The sequence below is a fragment of the Tiliqua scincoides genome, chromosome 6, assembly GCF_035046505.1.
Source record: "Tiliqua scincoides isolate rTilSci1 chromosome 6, rTilSci1.hap2, whole genome shotgun sequence".
NCBI lineage: Eukaryota > Metazoa > Chordata > Lepidosauria > Squamata > Scincidae > Tiliqua > Tiliqua scincoides.
In genome coordinates, this window is record NC_089826.1 from 27,228,665 (window position 1) to 27,252,936 (window position 24,272).

A 24,272-nucleotide genomic window follows, 5' to 3' on the forward strand; every position below is an offset into this window, starting at 1 on the left:
CCTCATGAGAAATTGCATGTGTCATTTAGAAGCTCATTTGGCTTTTCTTGAAAATTCTTAGTTGCTTCTCTTTGGGAGGAAGTAGATTGAAATTAACTCCACACATCACTTTCTGAAGTGTTGGAATCAACCCTAGTTAAAACACTTGAGTTCGTTGCCATGAAGAAACAGCCACTTAGGCGGAAGGGTTTAAAATGATCACCATGTAACAGTAATATAATGTGTTTGACTTATTTAAGGCACATATTTTAGCAGGAGTTGCAAGCCTCCTCTTGCAATTACAGGGACATGTAACATACTTTTTCATAAGTACACCAGGAGCTATAAATATTATGATTTTTTGTAAGCACCCAGTGGAAGGAGAGTTGCCTCAGAAGTCCATGTATTATGCTTTCTTTCTGACTGAAATCTGTTCTGTATTATTCAGAAGGACAAATAAAACCAGCAAGCATACCTACAAAGGACTATCCCTTGGAGAATGCAGCCACCTTCGTTTTTACTGACAAAAATCTGACTGCCTGTGTGATTAACCCCAAAATAACACAAGTGGAATGCATATGGAAACTGTCTAAAAACCACAGCTGTCAAAGAAATGACAAACCTCACAATCCACAGGGAGATGTTCCTATCCTTTGCTTGTGTCTTGACAGATGGTAATTTGTCATAGGGAGAATACTATCGATCGTACATACAGTTTCTGGATCTTCCTGGTAAGAAGAATGCGTGTGAGCCCCAGACAGGAGAAATAATAATGCCTCGTGGCTTCGTATAGTCTCCCAGAAGCTGACCAAAAGACTGATATTAATAACTGCCAGCACGTGCATATATAAAAATTCACACACACCCCTTTTTTTTTGGCCTTGTGATTTGTAACTATTGAGCAAGGCTTGTTCGCAAGATCTGCTGACAACTGCGAGTGAACCAGGCAAGCGAAGAGTGATAATGGAGACAGGTGCGGGTGGTCCGGTTCCTCCTCTGTGCTACCTCACTTTCTGAAGCTCTTGTCTTAGCCAGGATGGTAACGGCTGGCCCAGTCTGTGTAGCAGTTTGGACAGTTCCACATTGTGATCCCGGTAGTAGTTTGAAAGGAACGCCCTAGACTGACAACCAAGAAGAGAAACGGTTAGAACGTGACCAATAATGTAAACTTCCTGGGTAGTATTGTCTAGAAACCCCCCTCCCCCATAATGGCAGAAAAATTATGCAAAGGGCCCAAAAAGAATACCGTGATGACAAACAAATGTACTGTATTTAACAAAAATTAAATACAGGTTTTCCGCACCTCAGAAAACCTCTCGGATGTGACCACGAATGAGAAGGGCCGACTCTAATCCATTATTTAAATGTTCATACATTAAATACTGAGGCACCCTCCAATTGGACAGATTGGCTGAAATTGCCGCAGTGACCTATACTTCAAAAGAGGCCGTCCATTCACAACAAGAAATGAGCTGCCTCTGTGGCGGTTATGCCCCCCAAATCTGCTAAGAACCCTGCCAAGAAGGTGGGACCTGTCCCATCACTTTCCTATAGTGCAGTGCTTCACTACCAGGGCAAAACCACTGGAGGCAGCAGCTATGAATGTCAATGCATTATATGGTCAATATTTTTTCCTTTTTCCCCTTTTATTCCAAGATAGACTTCTACACACATGTCCTTGGGGCTGAGTGGCTGCCTGGGGAATGTGGGCCAGACCACTAACCTCATGATCTGTTGGCAAGAGGTCACAGATCCACAGGCCAGGAAGATCACACTATTTCTAAAACCAGGCAATTGCTCCTTCCCCACTTACCCAACTTAGCCACATGTGGTCCAAATTTTAACTGAGACTTTGTTTACTCCTTAAATTCAAATGCAGTTTTCACAGTTCCAAAATTCAAATAAAGCCTAATGACTCGAATAGCCCAATCCTATGGAGCTCCTGTGCTAGCATGCCACCGGTGCCAGTCAGCTGCAAAGCACACTTTGGCATCAACACCATGAGCATCAACACCCTGAGCATCCCCTTGAGCATCAACACCATGCCGGCTGCCCACTAGAGAAGGTAAGCCAGCACGGAAACTGGGATGGGGTGGGGGGGAGGGCAGAACAGAGGCAGGGAGGCTGCAGAAGGGGGTGAATCCAGTGGCGATGGTGTGCACCCTATCCTATCCTCCATTTTTGCTATCTCTCTGCCCCCTTTCTCTCCTTGGATTTCTCTCCTTGAAATTGCTGGTGCAGGTCCAAGGAGACCCATTGCATGGCAGGTTCCAAAACCTCCTGCTCTGCTCCCCCCGCCACCGGATACAGCATGCGCCTTTTTTTTGGTGCAGCTGCACCAGGGATGGATAGGATTGGGTCACAAATCCCACTAGGACAGCTGATTTTGTACCTGGTGCCCAAAGTCACCACCTAAGAGCTTCTCACTTTAGGAAACAATGAGTTTAATAAAACAAAGGAAGGATCCCTGACTTCAACAGTCCTCACCAAACCTGTGATTAGAGTCCAATCAAGGAGGCTTCTTTAGAGGCAAATGATCCTCTAAGCTAGCCATAGGATTCTATAGAAAAAAGGTCATTAAAAACCCTTAACACAAGAACCTTGTGTTCTTTGTTCTCCACCCGTTGCTGATACCCTGCTTGCTGTTGACACTACTGTTCTCCATTTTAGATATACAAAGCAAAAGGTACCTCTTGATCCATTGGTGGGTATTTTCGGCCTTTGCTTTTCCCTAGGCATTTGGTCTTGCCTCCCTCCAGCAGCTGACACCAGAACCCTTTCTGAGGGTCAAACCTACAAAGGATGACCTAGGTTAATGCAAGGTCTATGTGAGGAATGGCAAAGACTTTCAATAGCCTACAGGACCAATCATTTTCCTAAAGGCAACTCTGGCAGAGAGCGTTGTAAGCAGGCTTGACCAAAACTTGGTTGCTATCTTGCCTCCCTCCCCAACAAAAAAAGAAATCAAAGAAAATCCTAATGTGCATTTGCTAGTGTACACACACATGCTCTGTGGGATAAGAAGAGGGGAGGGAGGGAGGGGATGCCAGACTCCTTTCTTTCCTTTTGGGAGTGCCCTGCTCTTCCTGTTTATAATATACCAGGACCCACACAGAGGAAGGGACTAAGGGTACAATCCTATGTATGCCTATTCAGAAGTATGTCCTATTGAGTTCAATGGGGTTTACTCCTAGGAAAATGTGGATAGGATTGTAACCTCAGTCTCTCCATCTCCATATCCCAGCCCACTTGATTGCTTTCCTAAGCAGACGGGTGGATGGAGAGAGTGAGAAGGAGGCAGTGGCTGAATCTTTCTCCTCCACTAAGGTGAATGCTGCTATCCTGGATCCTCTCCCCCCTTACAGTAAACAGGAAGAGGATCACAGTGCTGACTGAAACAATTCCATCAGTGGCAGGTTGGAGGGGTGGTGGACAGACTTGGGGGGGGTGCTTGTCAGATCACTGGCCCCCACCTTGCTGCATGATGCAAGCCTTCCAGGCCATTTTCAGAAAGCTAGTCCTAACTGTAAGCAGGAAAAATTAAAGACAGAGGAATGTTCAAGGTCTCCAAACATGCTCATGCTAGGGATGGGAACTCAAGTCAGTGATGCAGGCTTGAGTCACAAAAATATGCATTTTCGGTGACTCATTGACTTGTGAGTTGCGCGCATGGCAGACTGAAAAACACTTGAGTCAGGGGCCCCCTAACTTGGCACTCGTCCTATGCATGCAGACGAGTCTGCCTGTGTCTAGGTGTGCTTGCTTACTGTTTTTGTAGTGTGAAAAACCTTGTCCTCAATCTGACTGTGCCAGCAACAGGGAGGTTCCAGTCACAAGTCAGGGAAGGGTTAATAATGCATCCAACCAGGAGGCTAGAGGTAGAGAAAGCTCCTTTGCCCATCTCCCATAGGAAGGAAGGCACCAATGATCACTGGACAAGGGACGGGTGTTCTGATACTTTCTTTGGCTGAGGTAGAGCAGAAGGAGGAGTCTAAGGGGGCTCTTGCCTTACAATTGGCTGCAGAAGCCCAGGGAAGGAGACGAGGCAGGGAAGGGATGGAGGCAGTTCATAGCAATCACGTTTTCCACCACATGGCTGGTGGGGAAGAGGAACCCTCATTGAATGACCAGTTGCAGTGGGACAACTTCTGAATAGAGCCACCAAGGATTGGGTCATCGTGGTAAGCCTTGTAGCTGCTGCATGTGACCCTCTTCTCTCTTGCATCTTCTGTCCCCACTCTCTCAGTCCCTCCCACCCCCTATCATCATGTTTACAGATGGGCGGGGACAACAGGGGAGTGTTCAAAGAAAATTCCAGTGCATCCTCCCCTCAGCAGCCCCTTCTTTTCCATGGCTGACTTTTTTAAGGGGGTGGGGTGACTTGAGTCCTTTAGAGTCACAAAAGGGCAGAAACTTGGAAAGTGCCCCCATTATGACTTGTTTTCAAGTCAACTCACAGGGGATGGTGACACTAGACTCAACTCGAGTCAAGCCACGCTGGGTTTTCCCATCCCTGGCTCACGCTAAGGAATAAACCAAATACAGTGCTCAGTGCGACGTGTTTTGAATATTTTTCTATCGGACTTGCAACATAAATAAAACATGGAAAGAGTTTACATTATTCTTACCATTTGTCAGATGCTTTGGAAAGCTGAAGTATAATTGGTTGGGATCTAAAGGCAATAATTAGCTGCCATATATTTCCTTGCACCAGGCTTTTTCCTATAAGGGCCTATAAGGGCATCTGCCTGGGCCCAACACATTCCATCCAAAGTGGCATTCTTTTTGGTCTGAGTTAAGTCTATTACAGTCCTAATCTTCATTGCAAAAAATTGTCCTTTGTAGCAGTATCAATTAAAATAAATCATTGATTAAATGAATATATTGTAAGGAGATTCATTTCTAGCTCGGGCTTACCAATCTCCTTTCTGCATAGCAAAGTAGTTTTGCCAACTTGCAATAATTTCCCAAGAGGAGAAGCAATATTGCTTGCTGTGCACAAGGGGATGAAAGAAAGCCACAGAACTACGTATGTACCAAACAATAGATCAGTTTTCAAGGAATTGTATTTAGCTTTAGCAAGGAAAGGTGCTAATTTGGTATGCTGCTTTTTTTTTTTTTTGTAAGCAAATACACTGAGTTGCACAAAGTCAGTCTATTTTGTAAACTCTGGTGTGGGAGAGTGTGTCTGCAATCCAGCCAAGTTAAGCACTTGTGCATGCCATTGGTTTATGAACAAATGATTAACTGCCCAATCCTGAGCTGCCTGGTGTGCAGAGGTGCCGTGGCGCCGAAAATAGCTGCCGCTGCATCCAGCACGCTCCAGGCAGCCATCGCCACCTCCTTGAGAGAAGGGGACGCTCGTTCCCTTCCCCCAGGTAAGGCAAGCAGGCCCACAATGGGGCTACTTGATTCTATGGCGACCCAAGGGCTGGCGTATAATTTAGAGCCTCCATGCCAGTTGGATGGCCTGACACAGAGGCTCAGCAGCCAGTGGAGCAAAGCTCCACCGTTCCCAACTCCCTCCCACCCTGCCCCCTCTCTCTGGTACGCTTCCTCCTCCCTCTGCCTCCTGCTGCCCCAAAATGCCTCCTCCCAACCTCCCCCCATGCCCCCACCTACCTCTCCTCCCGGCAGTCTGTGTGACTGCCGAGTGGTGAAGCTCTGGCGCTCCATGTCATGAATAAGTCCATGTTAGGCCTAAGTTGGCATGAGAAGCCTGAACCAAACTAAGAAAGTATAACTGAGAAGTTGCTAGCAGTTCCCAGCTGCAGGAATGTGGGTAAATGAAGGAATGTGTCGTCTCTCCTTTGATGACCAGGAAGGACAGGTAACAAGAATTACGACCAATTGGAGTGCTAGCACCTCAGGAGACAGAGAGTCTCCTTACAAGGGTGATTGAGTGCAGCTGAGGATCTTCAGTTGGGAGGGGTAAGAACTATGAGGGTTAGCAACCAGGCCAACTTCGAGAAGCTTCTGTTCATCAAGGGTTCTGATTGGACAGTCTAATAATTATGAAGTCACCTCAGTACTCTTAGCATAAGAGGTATAATAATGAGTGCCCAGGGGGTGTGTTGTTGGTTCCCTCTTGGCCAGAGAATTTTGGGTGCAACAATCTGCATGCATGTAAGCTCCATTGTGCACTTGGCTAAGAGATCTACAAGAGTAACTGACCCAGGTGAGAGATAGGTATTAATAGAGATAGCCAGCTAGCTTTATTATTTTATTGCTGATACGTTTCCTAGATGATTATGCCTCTAGCATTTGCTGCCTTATTGTAGAGTGTGTAACCTTATGTACTAAATGAACTAAAGTATCTTTTACTAAGTTGTTTCATTGTCTGTTGGGAACAAAGGTTCAGAATCCTGCCTAGCCATTCAGCAAGCTACCAAGTACTCGTTGAGGTCTAGTAACTTGAGGACTGAGGCTTTAATTGAGAAAGAGCTCAGTGCCTGCAAGGAATAGCATTAAACCTAGAGGGTCTCAGTGTCCCTGGATTGAGGCACTGGCACATACAGGGTGGAGGCAGTACTACCAGGCAAGGGGCCTTGAGGGTTGTAAGGTTCAAAAAACCAAGAACCCTAAGTCTCCAAACCCCCCTTTGTTTACGACACTCCACCAGCGCTAGCCTAGTACCAGGCCAGCATGAGTGCTCCACAGGCGCTGAGGGCTGCAAATGTGCCTTACAGTACATTTGCAACAGTGTGTGCCGGCAATGAGCCAGCATGCCCTGTGTAGGACTGGGCCCCAACTCTCCCACTGAAATAACTGGGACTTTATCTTTTGTTGGGTTGTGCATGAATCATGTACATAAAAGTACATGATGAGGCATAATTTCAAAGTTCAAAACATGCGTCTGAAGATTAAAATGGGAGAGTTGAGATAATTGACCTAGCCACATTCATTTGCATTAAGTACTGTCCAGCCCAAGTTCTCCCACTGAAACTTATGAGCAATGAAAGTGCTTAATTTTCACTGGATCATGTCTAATTCAGTGATTCTCAAACTTTTAGCACCGGGACCCACTTTTTAGAATGAGAATCTGTCAGTACCCACCGGAAGTGATGTCATGACCAGAAGTCAAGACATCATCAAACAGGATAATTTTTAACAATCCTATCCACACTTTCCCAAGAGTAAGTCCCATTTATTATCATTGTTAAAAGCATATACATAGTAGCCTGTTAAAAGTACAGACGTGTCATATTTCCCCAAATGCAGTCCCATACCATAGTAGCATCAAGTCTAATATATTAAAAATAAAATATTGGAATGAATGAGGACCTGCCTGAAATTGGCTTGCAACCCACCTAGTGGGTCCTGACCCACAGTTGGAGAAACACTACCCTATGTTTACTCAGCAGCCCAGTAGGCCTTTGCGTAGCAGTTAGCATTAGTAGTTAAATACTAAAGAGGATATGGAAGAGCAAGAAAGTAATATTCAACACATCATTTTAAGTATACCCTTCGTAACAAATAAAAATACATGGGGAAAAGCACTATCATAATCAAAGCAGTCATTTACAGCCCAACCCTGTGGGTGTGTTATGCTGGCAGAATGTGTGTTCCACTGGCATAAAGCTCTTTACAGCAGTCACAAACATGGCGGGCTGGGAGCACCTGCAGGTCCGCGTGAGGCCACACAGGGGGGTGGAACGAGGCAAGGAGAGGACAGAGTGTGACTGGAATGAGGAGGAATGGAGCGGAAGGTAGACTGGCCTAGGAAGGGGGCAGTGCCTGCTGAATCCCAATTCCCTTTCCTGGCCTGGGATTTACCTTCATGGGTCAATGCGGACTTGTGCCAGAAATATCACTGGTGCAGGTTCCAGTTGACCCATGGTGGCTGCTGAAGTTTACCAAGGGGCAAGGCAACAAATGTTCCCTTACCACTGAGGAGGCCTCCAGGAGCCAAAATTCCTACATGGAATACAATCGATGTTGCATTGGCACAGCTGCATCTCGGTGAGGGAATTAGGTAGAACTGGGCTGTTAGTAACATTCACTTTCTCTGACACGCCTTTGGAGAAATCCCTAGTGTGCATTTTCAGCCTGCTAACAAAAAACGCATCCAGTAGATGAGGATCATTCTTTGATTTCTTGTGTAAACTTTCATGAGATATTAACAAGTGTGCAAAGTGCAATGTATAGGATGTTCATCCCGTTCTCTGCCTCCTCCCCATCCATCTACCCCAAAGGGCAGGGGGCAAATAAGGACAAAGAACAGGTAAGTGATAAATGGGAACTCACGTTAGGGCTTCAGAATAATTGTAGTGAGGAAACACGCCCAGGAACTTCTGCACTTCTTCCATTACAGTGGCTGGATCATTTCGTAGCTGTTGTCCATCAATAATGAGCAACTGTGTGGATAGATACAGCATTTATTGACTAAGAAAACTGAGAGAAGCGGCTTAACATACATGACACCTAGGCAAAAGCTGGGTTTGAGAAAGGATCTCACTTTCTAGGATATGACTCAAGAATAGTATCAAATGCATATAGTGCTTCCCAAACTTTTTATCATCGGAACCCACTTTTTAAAATGACACTCTATCAGGACCCCCCTAGCTTTATGAGACTAGAAAAAAAGTTGGCAAAGTTTCACTCAAGCGACTAAAGTTGCTCAAATCTGTTTCTATTCTTTCTACTAAGGTGGGGGGAACCACTTTCTGGAGCGTTAGTTGACCTTCACGTTCATCAGATCAGGACCATTCTGGTGGCTTTGCATTCTTCCTCACCTGGCCTTCCATATGAGCCAAGGCACGATTACCTACTCACAAGTAAACAAGATGTGTGACTCAGTTTGCTCTCCATAGGGCTTAATTATTTTCCTTGTGACCTTGGAGGGGGACTTCCTACTCGAGCGTTTGTTGGGGCCTGCATTCATCAGACTGGGACCATTCTGGTGGTGTTGCATTCCCCTTGGTCTGCCCTTTGAAGTGGACACCGGAGAAATGTGCACATGCTGCTCTGTTTCTGTTTACATAATGCTCAATACATTTTCCTTGTCAGAAATCAGGTTGTCAGTTTTGCGACCCACCAAAAATTGGGCCCCTGACCCACAGTTTGGGAACCACAGATCTATTACGTGGCATTGAGATTACTTTATATTAGGAAGTTCATATGTTTGATCAGATGGCAATACTCCATCCCAAGATATATCAAACATACGCAGTGAAAAATTACATTGGGAAGCTATAATTTAGCTTCCCATATGCTTTTGGGAAGTTGTTTAAACCAGTATTTTCAACCTTTTTCATCTTGCGGCACACTGGCAAGGCACTAAAATGGTCAAGGCACACCATCAGCTTTTTGACAAGGCACACTGTGCTGTCAATGGGGGTTCACATCCCCCAATGGTCCTATTGATAAATGACCCTCTCCCAAATTCCCGTGGCACACCTGGGGACCATTCGCGGCACACCAATGTGCCATGGCACAGTGGTTGAAAATGGCTGTTAGACAGTAAGGCAGCAAAAGAAGAATCCGGATAAAAAGGTTAAAAATAATAACAATTAATATATGCTCAGAGTGAAAGCAACATCTTGTAAATAAGAGATAAAAAGAACAGCACTTGAGCTCAGATGACACTTGAATGTACACTGAGCCAGAGACTGGGTAAATACAGAGAACCATTTAAGGAACAATCCTAACTCACTTTCCAGCACTGACAAAAGGGCAATGCAACTTATGGGTAAGTGAATAAACATTGACCTTGAATAAACAAACACCTTGAGGAGGCCTCCTTGATTGCTCGTCAACTGCAGAATGCAGCACATGCCCCACTGGCACAGCTATGCCAGTGCTGGACAGTTGGTTGGGATTGTGCCCACAATCACATATTTGACTAGAAATGATGCATCCTTGGCATCACCTGGCAGGACAAAGTTCCAAACAACACAGTCCTGGATCCCTAGCATGTATGCACTGCTGAAACAGAGATGCTTGCGTTGGCTCGGTCATGTTGTGAGAATGGATGATGGCCAGATCCCAAAGGATCTCCTCTATGGAGAACTCGTGCAAGGAAAGCGCCCTACAGGTAGACCACAGCTGCGATACAAGGACATCTGCAAGAGGGATCTGAAGGCCCTGGGAGTGGACCTCAACAGGTGGGAAACCCTGGCCTCTGAGCGTCCTGCTTGGAGGCAGGCTGTGCAGCATGGCCTTTCCCAGTTTGAAGAGACACTTGGCCAACAGTCTGAGGCAAAGAGGCAAAGAAGGAAGGCCCATAGCCAGGGAGACAGACCAGGGACACACTACGCTTGCTCCCAGTGTGGAAGGGATTGTCACTCCCGAATCGGCCTTTTCAGCCACACTAGACGCTGTTCCAGAACCACCATCCAGAGTGCGATACCATAGTCTTTCGAGACTGAAGGTTGCCAACAAAAGTGTTATGATACATTAATAGAGGAAGCAATTTTTGCCAGCAGGATCAAGGCAAACCAAACCCTTACTGCTAATACAAATGTACAAGCACTCAGGGCTTGATTTGCCCTGATCTCATGAGTTGTCTCCAACACTGTTGACTCCTCAGCCCCAAGATACCCTGAAACACCTTTGTGAAGGAAGGCACAGGCAGTGGAAGCAGAGTGGGCACTCCAAGACAAGATGGGAATGTCATATATCTGCCACTATTGCACCGAGACTAGTATATGCACAGTAGTCCCACTTTTGAGTCTATACTGCATTCAAACCACAAGAGGGTGAATGCAAAGCTATGTAAAGGATCAATTTCATTCCATTACATGCATTACATTCAGCCCCATCTAGTGGCTGAATCCCTTGTCTTTCAAAGGTGCATTTGCAATATCCTAATGCTGCAGTCCTATACATACTTACCAACTGAATTCAATAGGACATACTTCTGAGTAGGCATGCATAGGATTGCACTGTAAGACCATGTCTATGTACTTCACACACAAGCAGAGCTAGGAACAATCTTGTTGTTTTTGTTGTTGTTGTTGTTTTTGACATATTTAAGCCCAGCTTGAAATGTTTATTCTGCAGCCCTGTACAGGGCTGGAGAAAATATCTCAATAGGACCCAATCCTATCCAATTTTCCAGTGCCAGTGCAGCCGTGTCAATGGGATGTGTATTGCATCCTATGGTGTAGAGGCAGTCACAGAAGCCTCCTCAAGGTATGGGAACATTTGTTCCCTTACCTCGAGGCTGCATTGTGGCTGTACCAGTGCTGGAAAGTTGGATAGACTGGGCCCTCATCCAGTTTGAGATGTCCAAACTGGACTGGGCCCTCAAACATCCAATTTGAGATGTCCAAGGCTTTTCCACCTTTTGCTAAAGTGATCATGTATCCTTGTACTGGAGAAATGTGTATCTGTACATAGAAACGCTTTGTCTATTACAATAAGTCACAAGATGAATGATGGTGATTTATCAATCCATTATTAAACATGTTACAATATTAAAATCCATTATTAAGCATGTTACAATATTAAACATGCTACAAAGTTATAATGATCATTAATCACAAAGCAGGATTTGACTAGAGGGGAATTACCTGTGAAGTGGGGAAGTGAGCTAGCCACCTTTCTATATGGATAGCATACCAGCCGGGGGTCAAGCATCTTTTCTGCAGAGTCCTTAACTCAGAGGGCGCCCAGTCATCCGAAGTAATTACTTCATAGAAGCTGAACTTCAGAGCAGCAGAGTCCTCGTGAGAACGCTGGTGCTGGTGCAAGAACACTGAATGTTAATTAACCACAAGTCAGGTGGGAATCTCTGTTCCATATCTTATTAAAGAAAACAATTGAAAATATGACCAATTTTAGATTCACAATGTACAGAGACCAGTTTCATGTATCAAACAGAACGAAACAGGAAAAGAAATAAAAACCATAAATGCATTAAAACACGTGTTAATTATATAGCTTATTATTTTACACAAACAAATATTTCTTGTCTTACATTTTCCTGGGAATTAACTATTTTCCAATTATTCTGGAAGCCTCTGCAGTGCGGGGGGGGGGGAGTCTACTTGGACCTCTGTGAGTTAAATAGCCTGGATCTGCCTGGATCTGCACTGTGGGACTGAGTCTGGGAAGGGAGTTAGGATTCAGTGGCCACCACTGCCGCTGAACCTGCCCCCTTCCCAGACCTGATCCACCCATCCCCTACCTCCACTGCTGCCCTGTTTCTCCCTCCCCTATCATGTTGCCACCTGGTTTTGCCATCCCCCAACCCATTCCTCCCTGCCGCCAGCCCTCCCTCCTTCCCACATCTCACCTGGATTGGCAGGTAGCCCCTGATTCGTTGGTGCCACTGGCTCAGGCAGAAAGGCTCTGGTCTTCCTAACAGCATCCCCAGCAGCGCACTGAGTAGTGCCCCACCAGAGCGCCTTTTATAACTGGCACTGACATCAGTCTGCACCAGCAGAAGAGGTAAGAAAACAACAGCCAGAACAGGCAGGATTGGGCTGTTAGTTCATTTTTTTCAGTGCAAGCACCATACCTGATACCAAGAATATGCTCGATCTGATGGATCAATGAGAATGGTGATGATTTTTGACTTGGGAATCAGAGCAGCTGCACGTTTGGGAGCATCTTCTGAATGGAAGTAGTTTGCACTTTTCTCAAACAAGAGATCGGTGGTGAAGTTTGAGGGAGTTGGAAAAAAGTTCATATACCTGCAAGTAAAAATTCAGTACATACTTATGAAGCTGCTCTGACCGAGTCTGATCATCAGTTCAATCAGCTGGGTGGCAATAGGTTCCCCAGGAATTTTTCCCCCGAAGAGATCAAGGATTGAACTTCGGACTGCTTGCGCAAAGCATGAGCTCTGTCACTGAGCTGTAGCAATTCCCCTTAGTGACAAGCAGGAAATGAGGAGTGAGGAAGGTTATCTTTGTTTCTTTGCTGTTGTTTTTATACTATACTTATAAAATGCTGTGTACTAATATTAGGTTTTGTAGGACTTTCTTTGTATTTTAATTATGACATTTAATACCTTGACCATCTACTTTAATGATACTACTTACTTCTGAGTATTCATGCATAGGCTTGGGCTATGAAGCCCCAATCCTATCCCCCGCCACCAGCACTGATGCAGTGCCAAAAAGGTGTGCACTGAATCATATGGTGGGGGGGGGTATCGGACAGCCTATAGGTGGTAAGTAAAAACATTTGCCACTCAATCTCCTTTGGATCCACCTCTCCTGCCTCCTTCACGCCTTGATTCTTTCTCCTCCCACCATTCCTTACACTCCCTTCCACTGCCCATACCCACTGCTGTCTTACGTGGCACTGGTGAATTGTGACTTTGCCGCCAGTGAGCACATGTGGTCGCCAATGACTGTGCTCACTGGTGATGTCAGCAAGTACACGATGTCGTGTGACATGCATTGGATCCAGACACTTCTGTCTGATTCTTGGTGCTTCTGCCAGCAAAATGTACACAGCACAGCCCAGCGGATAGAACTGGACTGTAAGAGTCTCATATTTGGGGCTGAAAAAACCTGATATGGAGCTCCTCCAGTCTGCATCAGCAAACTAGCGGGCACAGACTGAAAGAGACCAATTGTAGGGCCTGTGCCTTTACCTGGGGAAGGGGACAAATGTCCCCTTCTGCTGAGGTGACTCTGGCAGAGACTCTGGCTGCCACAGTGCCCATAGGATACAACGGTAGCCATTTTGGCACTGCTACCCCTCTGGGCACCAGGCAGCTTAGGATTTGGCTGTAAGAGAGCCATCTTTTTAAGGGTGATTGCTTTAGTAGGTGTAATTTTGTCTGAACGTCAATAGCTATTGTACATCTTTCATGATTTCATAAATCTGTCCCCCACCTTAATCATGCTCTTTAAAATGAACAAGTTCCAATTGCTTCAGCCTTTTCCTGCAGGTAAGATGCCCCTCTGACCAGTGTGGATACTTTCCCCTACAGTCTTCTCTAGCTTCATAATTCTCCTTTCAAGATGGGGCAGGTGCACTATCTTCTATAGGTGGGTGCATCTTGGGCTTACAGAACAGCATTATCACACTGCTGTTATATACAATAATTCCCAACACTGACTTTGCCTTTCTCATTGTTACTAACAATAATGTATAACATATTTAGAACATCCAATTAGAAACTAATTAAAGAGAAAGAAAAGGGATAAACAAGTAAACCCCATTTCTCCCCTCAATGGCATTTGTTGATGGGAAACATAAATATTGGTACTGCAGAGTCCAAAGAGAAAAAGAGCAACATTTTGGCAAACATTTCGTCAGTAATTTCTAATTCATTCTCAAAGCACCACGCATGGAAAATTCATCTGGAAATTATGTAGATGTCGCAAATACTCCTATAATTGCTCCTTGGTGTTTTACCATATGCTAACAATGGACATTTGTTTTGTGTTCTTCTTACCAGTCGATTCCCTTGTGATAGTTATTTCCATTAAAGAACTGAACTTCTTCAAAGGTTTTTGGACTTGGGAGATTACTAATGATGGAAGGATGCATAAGGAGAAATAAATAAAGTGCTGTGGTTCCTATAGAGAAAAAAAAAATAGCAAGAAATATAAAGCATTTAAACAATGGTTTTGCAAGAAATACATTCCAAAATTATGAAGAAAAGCCCCGTTATGGGAAAAATATGTTAATGTTATGTAATTTTTATATCAAATATTTAAGTTGCTTTGGAATACTCAAATTCTTCTCTTTGATGAGTTAATTAGGCCCCCACGGACTGCAGTGGGAAGTAGGTATACTATATATGTTTTAGATCAGAACGGGCTAGAACTGAAAGAATCTTCTCAACACAATCTCCTGCTTCATGAACGCAGGCATTTTCCTTTTTGAAACACCTTCCACTTTGATTTGTGTTCCTGTCAGTCTGGGCTGTTGGCTGATTTAACCTTTTGCCCAAAACAGCATCTATAAAAGTAAGAGCACTAAAAAAGTTAGGTTTCTTTCCCACCTTTTCTCAAAAGCACACAATGTGTATCACAAAAACCATTTTCTCTTTTTAATTCGCAGAACAGTCCTATGTGGTAAGTAAACAGGGGTGATTCAGCTAATTTTGCCGAACTGGGCCCTGCATGTGATGGGGTCCTGCGCTGGGGTGGTGAGCGGAGCAGCAAGTGGAAGGTCTCTGTGTGGATCCTGCCCCTGCATCCAACTGGCTCAAATCAGGCCTCCTGGAAGCAATTGATGGTGACGTCATCATGTCATGAGTTCACCCATCATAAGTAAGGAGGGACTGAAATAATTTAAATCAGTGCAACTTACTCCTGTGTAAATGTGATTAGAACTAAAGTGTCCTACATCCACATCCAAATGAACAAACCATTCCTCTAGAGGACAAACCAGTAAGCGATTTCAGGTGCAATTATGTCCAATTTCCAACAAGCTTACAGTAGCAGCTCTTTTAAATTAGTTTTACTTAATTAGACGGAGATAATTTAAAAGCTTCCTTTCCCACTGCCTCCTCTATGGCTGGCAAACAAGGTTATCTTATTAGGAAGTCAGTGGGGTTTCTTTAAATATGTAATTTAACATTGCCTGTGGAAGAAAGGTGCAATGGTTTAGAAGCGACGATGATTTCTTACCAAGAGCGAGATGCCTCAGTTGGTCATTACCAGTTTGCTTGGCCCCCTAGGCATTCTCAGAACGCAACCCTACAATCTAGAGATGCAACTGCTGCAGATTTAGAGCACTGGAGAACGATCACAATTCCCAGGGCTCTCTGCATATTACCTGTCAAGAAACCTGAGTTTGCGACTATGTATAGACTTGATGGCAAACTGCAGCCAAACTGCAGTTCTCTGATGAGGATTCCTGTAAAATATACATATTTGAGAAACACAGAGGTTCTTTCGTTCACTCATCAGAATTTTAAGAAAATCTTGGCATATGCCTAAAGATAGGGAATGTATGATTCAGCCCTTTGCCAATGCTGTGTCGGTCCCAGCGTATTAAGTACTAATGAATCTTCGGCATGGTAGTTTTCTTCCCCTCCCTTGATTCTCTGCCACCAAAAAAGAAGCAGCCAGGCTATTTTTGATTCTGTCCAGAGCAACCGTTATATTTTACTGAGAAGATTACTTGGATCATGGAGTTTCTACTTGTTGTGTACATGTGTTTCATCACCCTATATATCAGTTTTGTCTCTTCAAATTTAAGGATATCAAACAAATTCCACAGTATTAAGAAGCAACAGTAAAATGAACCAAATGAATAATTTTTACAATGGTGCTTGCTCTTTGATCCTTGTCTATGGACGTTGCAAGAATGAGAACAAAGTCACAAAATTGGAGAATACCATCCATGCCCATGATGATTGTGTGATGGCACCATGTCTCCTCAAAACAGTGCAAGTAGTCGGTGACAGCAACTGTTACCCTGCACATGCCCGATCTCGTCTGATCTCAGAAGCTAAGCAGGGTCAGGCCTGGTTAGTACTTGGATGGGAGACTGCCTGGGAATACTGGGTGCTGTAGGCTTATACCATAGTCTTTTGAGACTGAAGGTTGCCAACCAACCACCAGTAGTTGGTAATCAAGGAGTGCTCAATGAACACAGTGCAGTTACACTGTAATGGAGAGCTATCTGATACCCTCTCTACTTCCCTATAACTTCAGTGTTTGCCAAAAGCATAAGCCCTGTTCAGAAATTCATCTCCCCATGGAGACAAATGTGTAATGGGTTCCTTCTAGATTGTGTATTGAAGCCCTCACTTGCACTGATGCATCACCACTGCCATCCCTGTGGTCATCATTTGTCTATGGGTTGCACAGTAAACATGGGAAGAGATCTCCTCTGTAGTTGCAACTTTGGAACTTTCCAGAAGGCAAATAACTGAACTGGGTTATAGCAATCCAGAAGTCTATATCCCTCTTCAGGCATTCTAAAAATAGATATATATAAGTAGAAGGGGAATAGGAGTGCATGTGTTAGCCCTGCCCCCAAACTATCCAGTGCTAGACACCTTAGCTATGCCCCCTGCCATCTTTCCCCAGCCATTGTCTCCTCTAAGGAAGGCAGCACTAAACCTGAGTTTTTTCTACACAAGTTAGAGTCCTGGGAGTTCAGGGTGCTAAAACATATGAGGTCTTCTTGGGTTCTGTGTTGTCCTCTTCAGACCAGTGCTTAACCTGGGGATGCCCAGTGGTATCCTATTTCCCCAGTACATTTACATGGGGGCAAGGTAGCTGTTTCACATCTGCACTGAACCAAGTTTAGAACCACTGAATAGGACTGCAGTTGTGCCATGCTACAAGGTCATGCCATTTCTTTCAAAAGAACTGATCTCTGGCAATGGTTGCTTCTTATGGCTCCTAAAAAATTCCGCGAAGTCATACATCCTGGAGAAGATGTTAACGTTTTCAGCCGGGATGCATCTCTTCCTTTACTATACATCATTTGCTCACCTGTTTTCTGGGGTCCAATGACAAGAAATTTTGGTAAGTGATCACAAGTTTTATCTCTTGACCAGATGTCCCGATGTCGTCTGTCATCACATGGATTCTGAGAGAGAGAAGAGTACTTTTTGGAAGATATTCATATAGTCCAGGGGTGCCCAAACCCCGGCCCAAACCACTTACAGCCCTCGAGGACTCCCAATCTGGCCCATGGGTAGCCCCTAGTCTCCAATAAGCCTCTGACCTCTAGAGACTTGCTGGAGCCCATGCTGGCCCATGCTGGCAATTAATCTCAGTGTGAGGGTGATTGTTTGACCTCTCGCATGAGCTATGGGACAAGGGCTCCCTCCACTGCTTGCTGTTTCATGTCTGTGATGCAGCAGCAGCAGCAAAGGAAAGGCCAGTCTTGCTTTGTGTAAGGCCTTTCATAGGCCTTGAGCTACTGCAAAACCTTCATTCATTCATATAAGTTCCATCTCTAATATTTTCATATATGTAAAGGTATATAAATTTATTCAAATTTGAAATGTAAATTAATCCTTTTTTATTCCCAGCCCCTGACACATTATCAGAGAGATGATGTGGCCCTCCTGCCAAAAAGTTTGGACACCCCTGATATAGTCCAATGCTCTGCCCCACGGGAAGTCTTGTGTAACAAATAGTTGCTGGTTCTTATGCAGGACAATCATACAAACACCCTAACTCTTCATTTGTCACTTGATGTGGCATTTGTGATTATGATGTCACCCTGCACATGCTGGATCTCGTCTGATCTTGGAAGCTAAGCAGGGTCAGGCCTGGTTAGTACTTGGATGGGAGATCGCCTGGGAATACCGGGTGCTGTAGGCTTATACCATAGTCTTTCGAGACTGAAGGTTGCCAACCATGTCATGCAGTTCTTATCTATAGGGCCTTAACAATCAACTGCTTGTTGGCAGCAAACAATACTAAGCTAGGCTCCCTATGTAGCAGGCACCCATGGGGTGCAGTGTTTAAGAAGATGGATGGTGTGCAGCGTGAGACAAGTAAGTGGCAAGAGGGGCCCCAAGATCCAGCCTCCAGAGGCTTTCTGCCTTGGGACCCTCAGCTGGGGTTGCAAAGCAAACCTCTAAGGGCTATCTGGCTTGGGGCAGACAGTGCAATCCATCTTCTTTGACTGCCTATTCCAGAGACTGATGCCAAGATGCTTTTATTTGCATTGACAAACTGCTGAAACAGAGACACCTGCGTTGGCTCGGTCATGTCGTGAGAATGGATGATGGCTGGATCCCAAAGGATCTCCTCTATGGAGAACTCGTGCAAGGAAAGCGCCCTACCGGTAGACCACAGCTGCGATACAAGGACATCTGCAAGAGGGATCTGAAGGCCTTAGGAATGGACCTCAACAAGTGGGAAACCCTGGCCTCTGAGCGGCCCGCGTGGAGGCAGGCTGTGCAGCATGGCCTTTCCCAGTTTGAAGAGACACTTGGCCAACAGACTGAGGCAAAGAGGCAAAGAAGGAAGGCCCATAGCCAGGGAGACAGACTAGGGACAGACTGCACTTGCTCCCAGTGTGGAAGGGATTGTCACTCCCAAATCGGCCTTTTCAGCCACACTAGACGCTGTTCCAGAACCACCTTTCAGAGCGCGATACCATAGTCTTTTGAGACTGAAGGTTGCCAACACTATATGGCTTAGAATCAGGGTGGGATTGCTCAAATAGAGGGAAAAGACAGCAGCGGGCTGTCCCCCCGAGTTAGAAACCTGCTACTGTAATCCAATTCCCCACCAGTTTACAAGATGCAGTGGTGCCGATGGAGTGCGCGCTGCATCCATGCTACCAAATTGTCTGGAGAGGTAAATAAAAGTATTTTTTTTATTTACCCTGCCACGATTCTCCTCTGAACCACCCCTTGCCCACCTTTGCCACCACCATATCTGATCCCAGATGTCCAGGATCTGCTGATGACGTGCAAAGTCTCTGGCCCTTTGCGCCACCATCTCTGAAAAGCACATGAGCAATGCACCTTTTGCATCACCAAATAGGATAGATGGCAGTGGATTGTGAGATCTGCTGCCAGGGGCCCTGCACTGCCTTATTCTATGCATTAAAGGGGGTGAGGAGTATGATGTGTTAGGACCTGCTGCAGTATACAACTATATTGTCTTCACCTATTATTTAATACATTGTAGCCCTATTTTATTTCATGTATCTTGTCATGTATGTATGAATGGGGGGGGGGAGTTGTTGGTAACAGCCCTACTGCTGTGATATGGTATTGGGTCAGCCCAAAGTAGGAAATCCTGATTGTACTCATGACAAAGGTTTGACTCAGCAAGCAGATGGTCCAGACTTCTCGTATATTGACTTTGATCTAATTGTCTTTTAAAAAAATATTGCTTCATTTTGTGTAGAAAGTGATAGTTAGAGACAGGAATCTTCTTGGACCTTATCAAGCAAACCATCTCTGATCTAAATAAGGCAGATACTTTTACGTTTTATCGCAGAACTATGTCCATTTTGAAAGCATGCAACCCTTCAGAAGCTGTTTTGTCTCTGAGTGTTACCCAGACCAGGACTTGTGCAATTGCATGAATACAAGCTCTCTTCCCTGCCCTCTCCTCCCTGCACTAGCCTCCTGTATCTCCCAAAAGTTATTCCTGAAAGCTGGAGGCCCCCTCACTAAAGGGATGTGATGTGGCATGGGTAGGGAGCGGATGACTCCCCAAAAACTGGGTGAAGACTGTTCATCAAAGCCTCCTCTGGAAGCCACCCACAAGCTTTCTGGGTAATTTTAGACAACAACATTCTACCTTTCCCAGGAGTCTGTGAGTTGACAGTGCCACCGAACCTTAGAGGCATTCAAAATGTCTAGCCTTTCCATTTATAAGCATTTGAAAAGCAAGCCAGAAAAGAGGAGGAATGAAATGTCACACGCAGAGGAAGAGTCGACATCGGAAATAAATTTAAAATGTGTTTTGATGTGTGCAATTAGTGAACGAAAACGCCACATGCAGTTTGCTTGACAAATCGCAACTGAACATCTCCATTTAAATTAGATGCATTCAGTCCTGGGCTGTGAAGTATGAAAGTTCAGAATCTTATTCGGTTTAGACATTTGCTTAGTGCTGGTGAATTCAGTGACCTTCTCAGAACCATGCTGCATAACTGCCTTTTGCCACAGAACAATGTTAGTACTGACCAATCCAGCAGATTGTTTTCTGTGCACACATTAAGGTATTGATGACTGGCAAATTTCCTTCTGTACCTGGAGGCTGATATTGGGTTGCTGCTGGAGGAAAAAGTGGTTTGCAGCAGGCACAGATCAAGGAATGGCATATGCGTATGCACATATAGGACCATGGGGATATCACTGTGCAATGGGACTCTGGGTTGTCCTACATAAAACTGATGAGGCAGCACCTCATGAGGATTGTTGCATGTAGTACTTTTTTCTCAAGCCTATGCCCACAGCTGGATTGGCTTTTGATTTTGGCTCTCAAATCATGGTAAGTGTATACTTAAAGTAATGGGAAATGTTACAGACTAATAAAAGAGCTCAGAAAAGAAAGAAGACATAGAAATTGAAATTGATCAGCTGTTCATTCTGAAATAGCCCCATGAGCTTCAATGATTCCTAATGCAATTAATCAACTCAGTCTTTCAATACTTACTACAATAAGCAGATAACCTGATCTGGCATGGAAAATCCATGTGCAGACGTGGTTTCCTACACATAGTCAATGTGGATGTAGATCCACATCCTCACCTATATTCTGTTGTTCATACAAGCTGCATTGAACCACTAGCATAGCTGGCCTTTGGCACCCAGAGCTGTGACTCAAGATGTCACCCCACCCCCGGAAGTTCCTGACCCAGAAGTAATTGCAGTGACATAATGATGTCACCATCAATTACTTCTGGGCACGCTTGGAGTGGTTGTTTGCTGCTGTGACTGGTTGTACCGTCTCCTGCCCCCCCCCCCAATTGGGCACTCAGAGTGGTTGTGAGCCACTTTAAGAAACCGCCCACTTCTTGAACTTATTCCGCTTGGAAAAAAAGGGAAAGAAGCAGGTGGCTGCTCTGAGTACCTGCGAGGCGGGATGCAGAAGAAGGTACTGCGGCAGCAAGGAGGCCTCCTCATCCCCATAGTACTGCTCTTGCACCCCCTTCATGAGGCCTCAACCTCTCGCAGGCCTGGGGGGGGGCAGTGGCCTTCAGGGGAAGGATGGGGTGGATTCCAGTGGCAGCGACTTGCACTGGAATCCTACCCCTATCACCCCTTGGTTCTCCTTGGAGTTATGTCAGAAAAATGGCTAGTAGGGCTCTGAGGAGACCCAAAACTGGCATGTAGACTTATGCAGAGGTAAGATTTTTTTTTTTATTTACCTCAAGTTTAACTTCAGGGCACTTCCCACCAACAGTATGCAGTGCAAGTCTTTTTGGCATGGATGAATGTGCAGGGGCTAGGCTAACATTGCAGGGGATGGGATTTAGGTGTTTAATACAGTCGTGCACCAGGGATGTGGTGTTAACAACAGGGGTGTGGATCAGGATCCCTGTCATCAAGCAGGGCTTGACATAATGTGAAGCTGCTGGAGGCGAGGGGATGCCTCCAAGAGGCTCAGAATGTTAGAATTGTGTGAGAGATGTGACACACGGTTTCCCAGAGGAAACCAGAAATCGCGCCTGTAGTACGATTGGGGCATTCTGAGCCTCACAGAGGCAGCACACAGACACATACTGCCTCCAGGCAGCTCTGAAAAGTCTCCGGAGGCAAGGGGAGCAGACCACATGACCGGCGGCGGCTGTTGCACATGTGACCTGTCACTGGCCAGAAGGTCATTAAGGGGCGCACACCTGTACTTTAATTCAGCGGTTCTCAAACTGTGAGTCACGATCCACCAGTGTGCTGTGACCTGATTTTTGGTTCATAGGTTCAGAGAAGACTTCTGTGGCCTGTGAGATGCTGTGTGCCCCACTGGCATGGCTGCATCAGCGCAGGGGGAGTTAGGTAGGATTGGCTGTCCATGATAGTAATCTCCTACCTTACAGGGTTAAGGAGAGAATGTGCATCATGAAGCCATTTTTTGCTACATGAATGTTGAATGATACATGTTCCCAATTGGCAATCTGCCTGGCTTTATGTCTTCTCAAAAAATAAGCAATCATTGGAAATGCCAGATTAACTTAAATGGACTCACTTCAAAATCAGGTGGCAAATAAGGTTCTGTGAAGTGTTTGGCAACATCTAACATTTATGAAAGGCCAGAAAAAGCAGGGACATATCACCACTTGGAGGTATTTCGCACTTTATCATTCCATCATACGTTAATGAGAAATAGAATGCGAGACAAAAATGAAAGGAGACTGTTCAAAATAATTATCATGCTGGAACTGCCTTTTCAGGGGTTCTGGTGTGCTGAATGCAGTGTACCAGATATTCAGATGGCCTTGATCAAAACAGTTTCATTAGAGTCACTGTAGGCATAATGGCCTAAAGGCAGTGGATCATGCTTTCTTAAAGAAATATGAATGGTAATCCTTTAAAGGATATCCAAGGGATATGGAGCCAGACCATTGGTTCGAGGAGCTCTGAGATGACCAAAGATCCCTGATTGAATCTCTTGCATTTTTTAAAATGACAAATACATGCGTGGGGAGGCAAGATTCAAACTGGGTTTGAAGTATCATATGGATTCTCTGTTTTGTCTGTCTGCAGACATCTGCAGTTCATCACAACAAGGTAATGCGATGCAATGCCTTAAGAAAATAAAGAAGGTAGAGTGGATTGGAATCATGCTCTCTCTCTCTCTCTCTCTCTCTCTCTCTCTGATAAATAACAGCCACACTAATAGCCAACATTTTACAGCCTGGCTGGAGGCAGGTGTTAATGAAGGTAATGTGACAGCCAGTTCCTTATCTGCTAGGTAATGTATTCCTAGCCCCTATTGCAGAAAGCAAATTAAATGAACCTAGCAGGCCATTTAAAAACAGACTAAAATATCTTAATTGGTAAGCATAGCTTTCCTAATTCCCCGCAGCAGTCCATCCTACAACAATATTGTAAAGGAATATTGGGTTCATGTTGTTTTATCAGCAGGGGATTACCTGCCAAAGTGGGTCTTTTTGCTCAGGGAAGAGCTCAAAATACTTGTGGGCTAGCTGAATGGGGCGTAGGGTCTGCAGCCTCAGGTTGGTCCAGCTTTGAACAAAGCTGGCCAGGTTGACAAAGGTGTACAAGCCAAGTCGATCATTCCCATAGTTAGACAGGTGAGTCATGAAGATGCTGATCTGAAAGGCAAGCAGATTTCTGTGAGTTGTAGTAGCAGGAGGATATCGCTAGATGGCAGCAGCTGTATTTTCAACCCAGAGTTCTGTAGGTTAGTGTTATTTAAAGTGCTCCACTGTCCCTCCACCTTTTTGCAAGGATTTGTTGCTACAAATGTACAGCCTGGGTAGCCCAACGTTTACCCAAAACAAAAACATAACAAACTTTCCAAACCAAGCTGTGTTGCAGTTTTTACATTCTCTTCATCTGTAGCACAATACGCCTTGCATTTTCCAGAACTTTTTTCCATTTCAATTGCCTGTTTGCTTCTATCATGGGCTGGCTATAGTTTTCAAAGCCTGCCAAGGACGTGTGTTTAAATTCATAAGCTTATCCAGGATTCATGACTTTGAAGATTCACAATTATTTAAATAAGTTCCTATTGCCAACTAGCTCCATAATCAGCAATAGGAGTAGCAGTGTATAAGCCAGGTCCAATGCATTCAGTTTCTGCTGTTTTTCTAAGGTGTAAAGAATGTTGGAAGTCATTCAGGACTCATAAAATTTGTTTACAATCCTGAAAAGAATGTGGCTACACAAAAGTTTCCCTTGCCAATGTGGAATAATTCTGCACTGGCAGGATGCTTCTTTTGGGAAATGAAACCAGGCTGCAGAAGCATTTTGC

General features: G+C 44.9%; 1 protein-coding gene and 1 pseudogene across 1 annotated transcript in view; one reads left to right on the plus strand and one right to left on the minus strand.

Moving 5' to 3' along the window:
- Positions 1 to 980: 980 nt before the first annotated feature.
- LOC136655607 (bifunctional heparan sulfate N-deacetylase/N-sulfotransferase 4) overlaps positions 981 to 24,272 on the minus strand; it is a 138,527-nt gene continuing 115,235 nt past the window's right edge. The window contains exons 6-13 of the mRNA XM_066632185.1: positions 23,428 to 23,610; positions 17,346 to 17,442; positions 14,342 to 14,465; positions 12,446 to 12,620; positions 11,496 to 11,666; positions 8,227 to 8,336; positions 2,670 to 2,772; positions 981 to 1,100 (exon numbers count right to left, since the gene is read on the minus strand). Of these exons, the coding sequence (XP_066488282.1) occupies positions 981 to 1,100; positions 2,670 to 2,772; positions 8,227 to 8,336; positions 11,496 to 11,666; positions 12,446 to 12,620; positions 14,342 to 14,465; positions 17,346 to 17,442; positions 23,428 to 23,610 (1,083 nt within the window). The remainder of the gene's footprint in view (positions 1,101 to 2,669; positions 2,773 to 8,226; positions 8,337 to 11,495; positions 11,667 to 12,445; positions 12,621 to 14,341; positions 14,466 to 17,345; positions 17,443 to 23,427; positions 23,611 to 24,272) is intronic.
- On the plus strand, positions 16,299 to 16,418 carry LOC136656691 (5S ribosomal RNA; annotated as a pseudogene).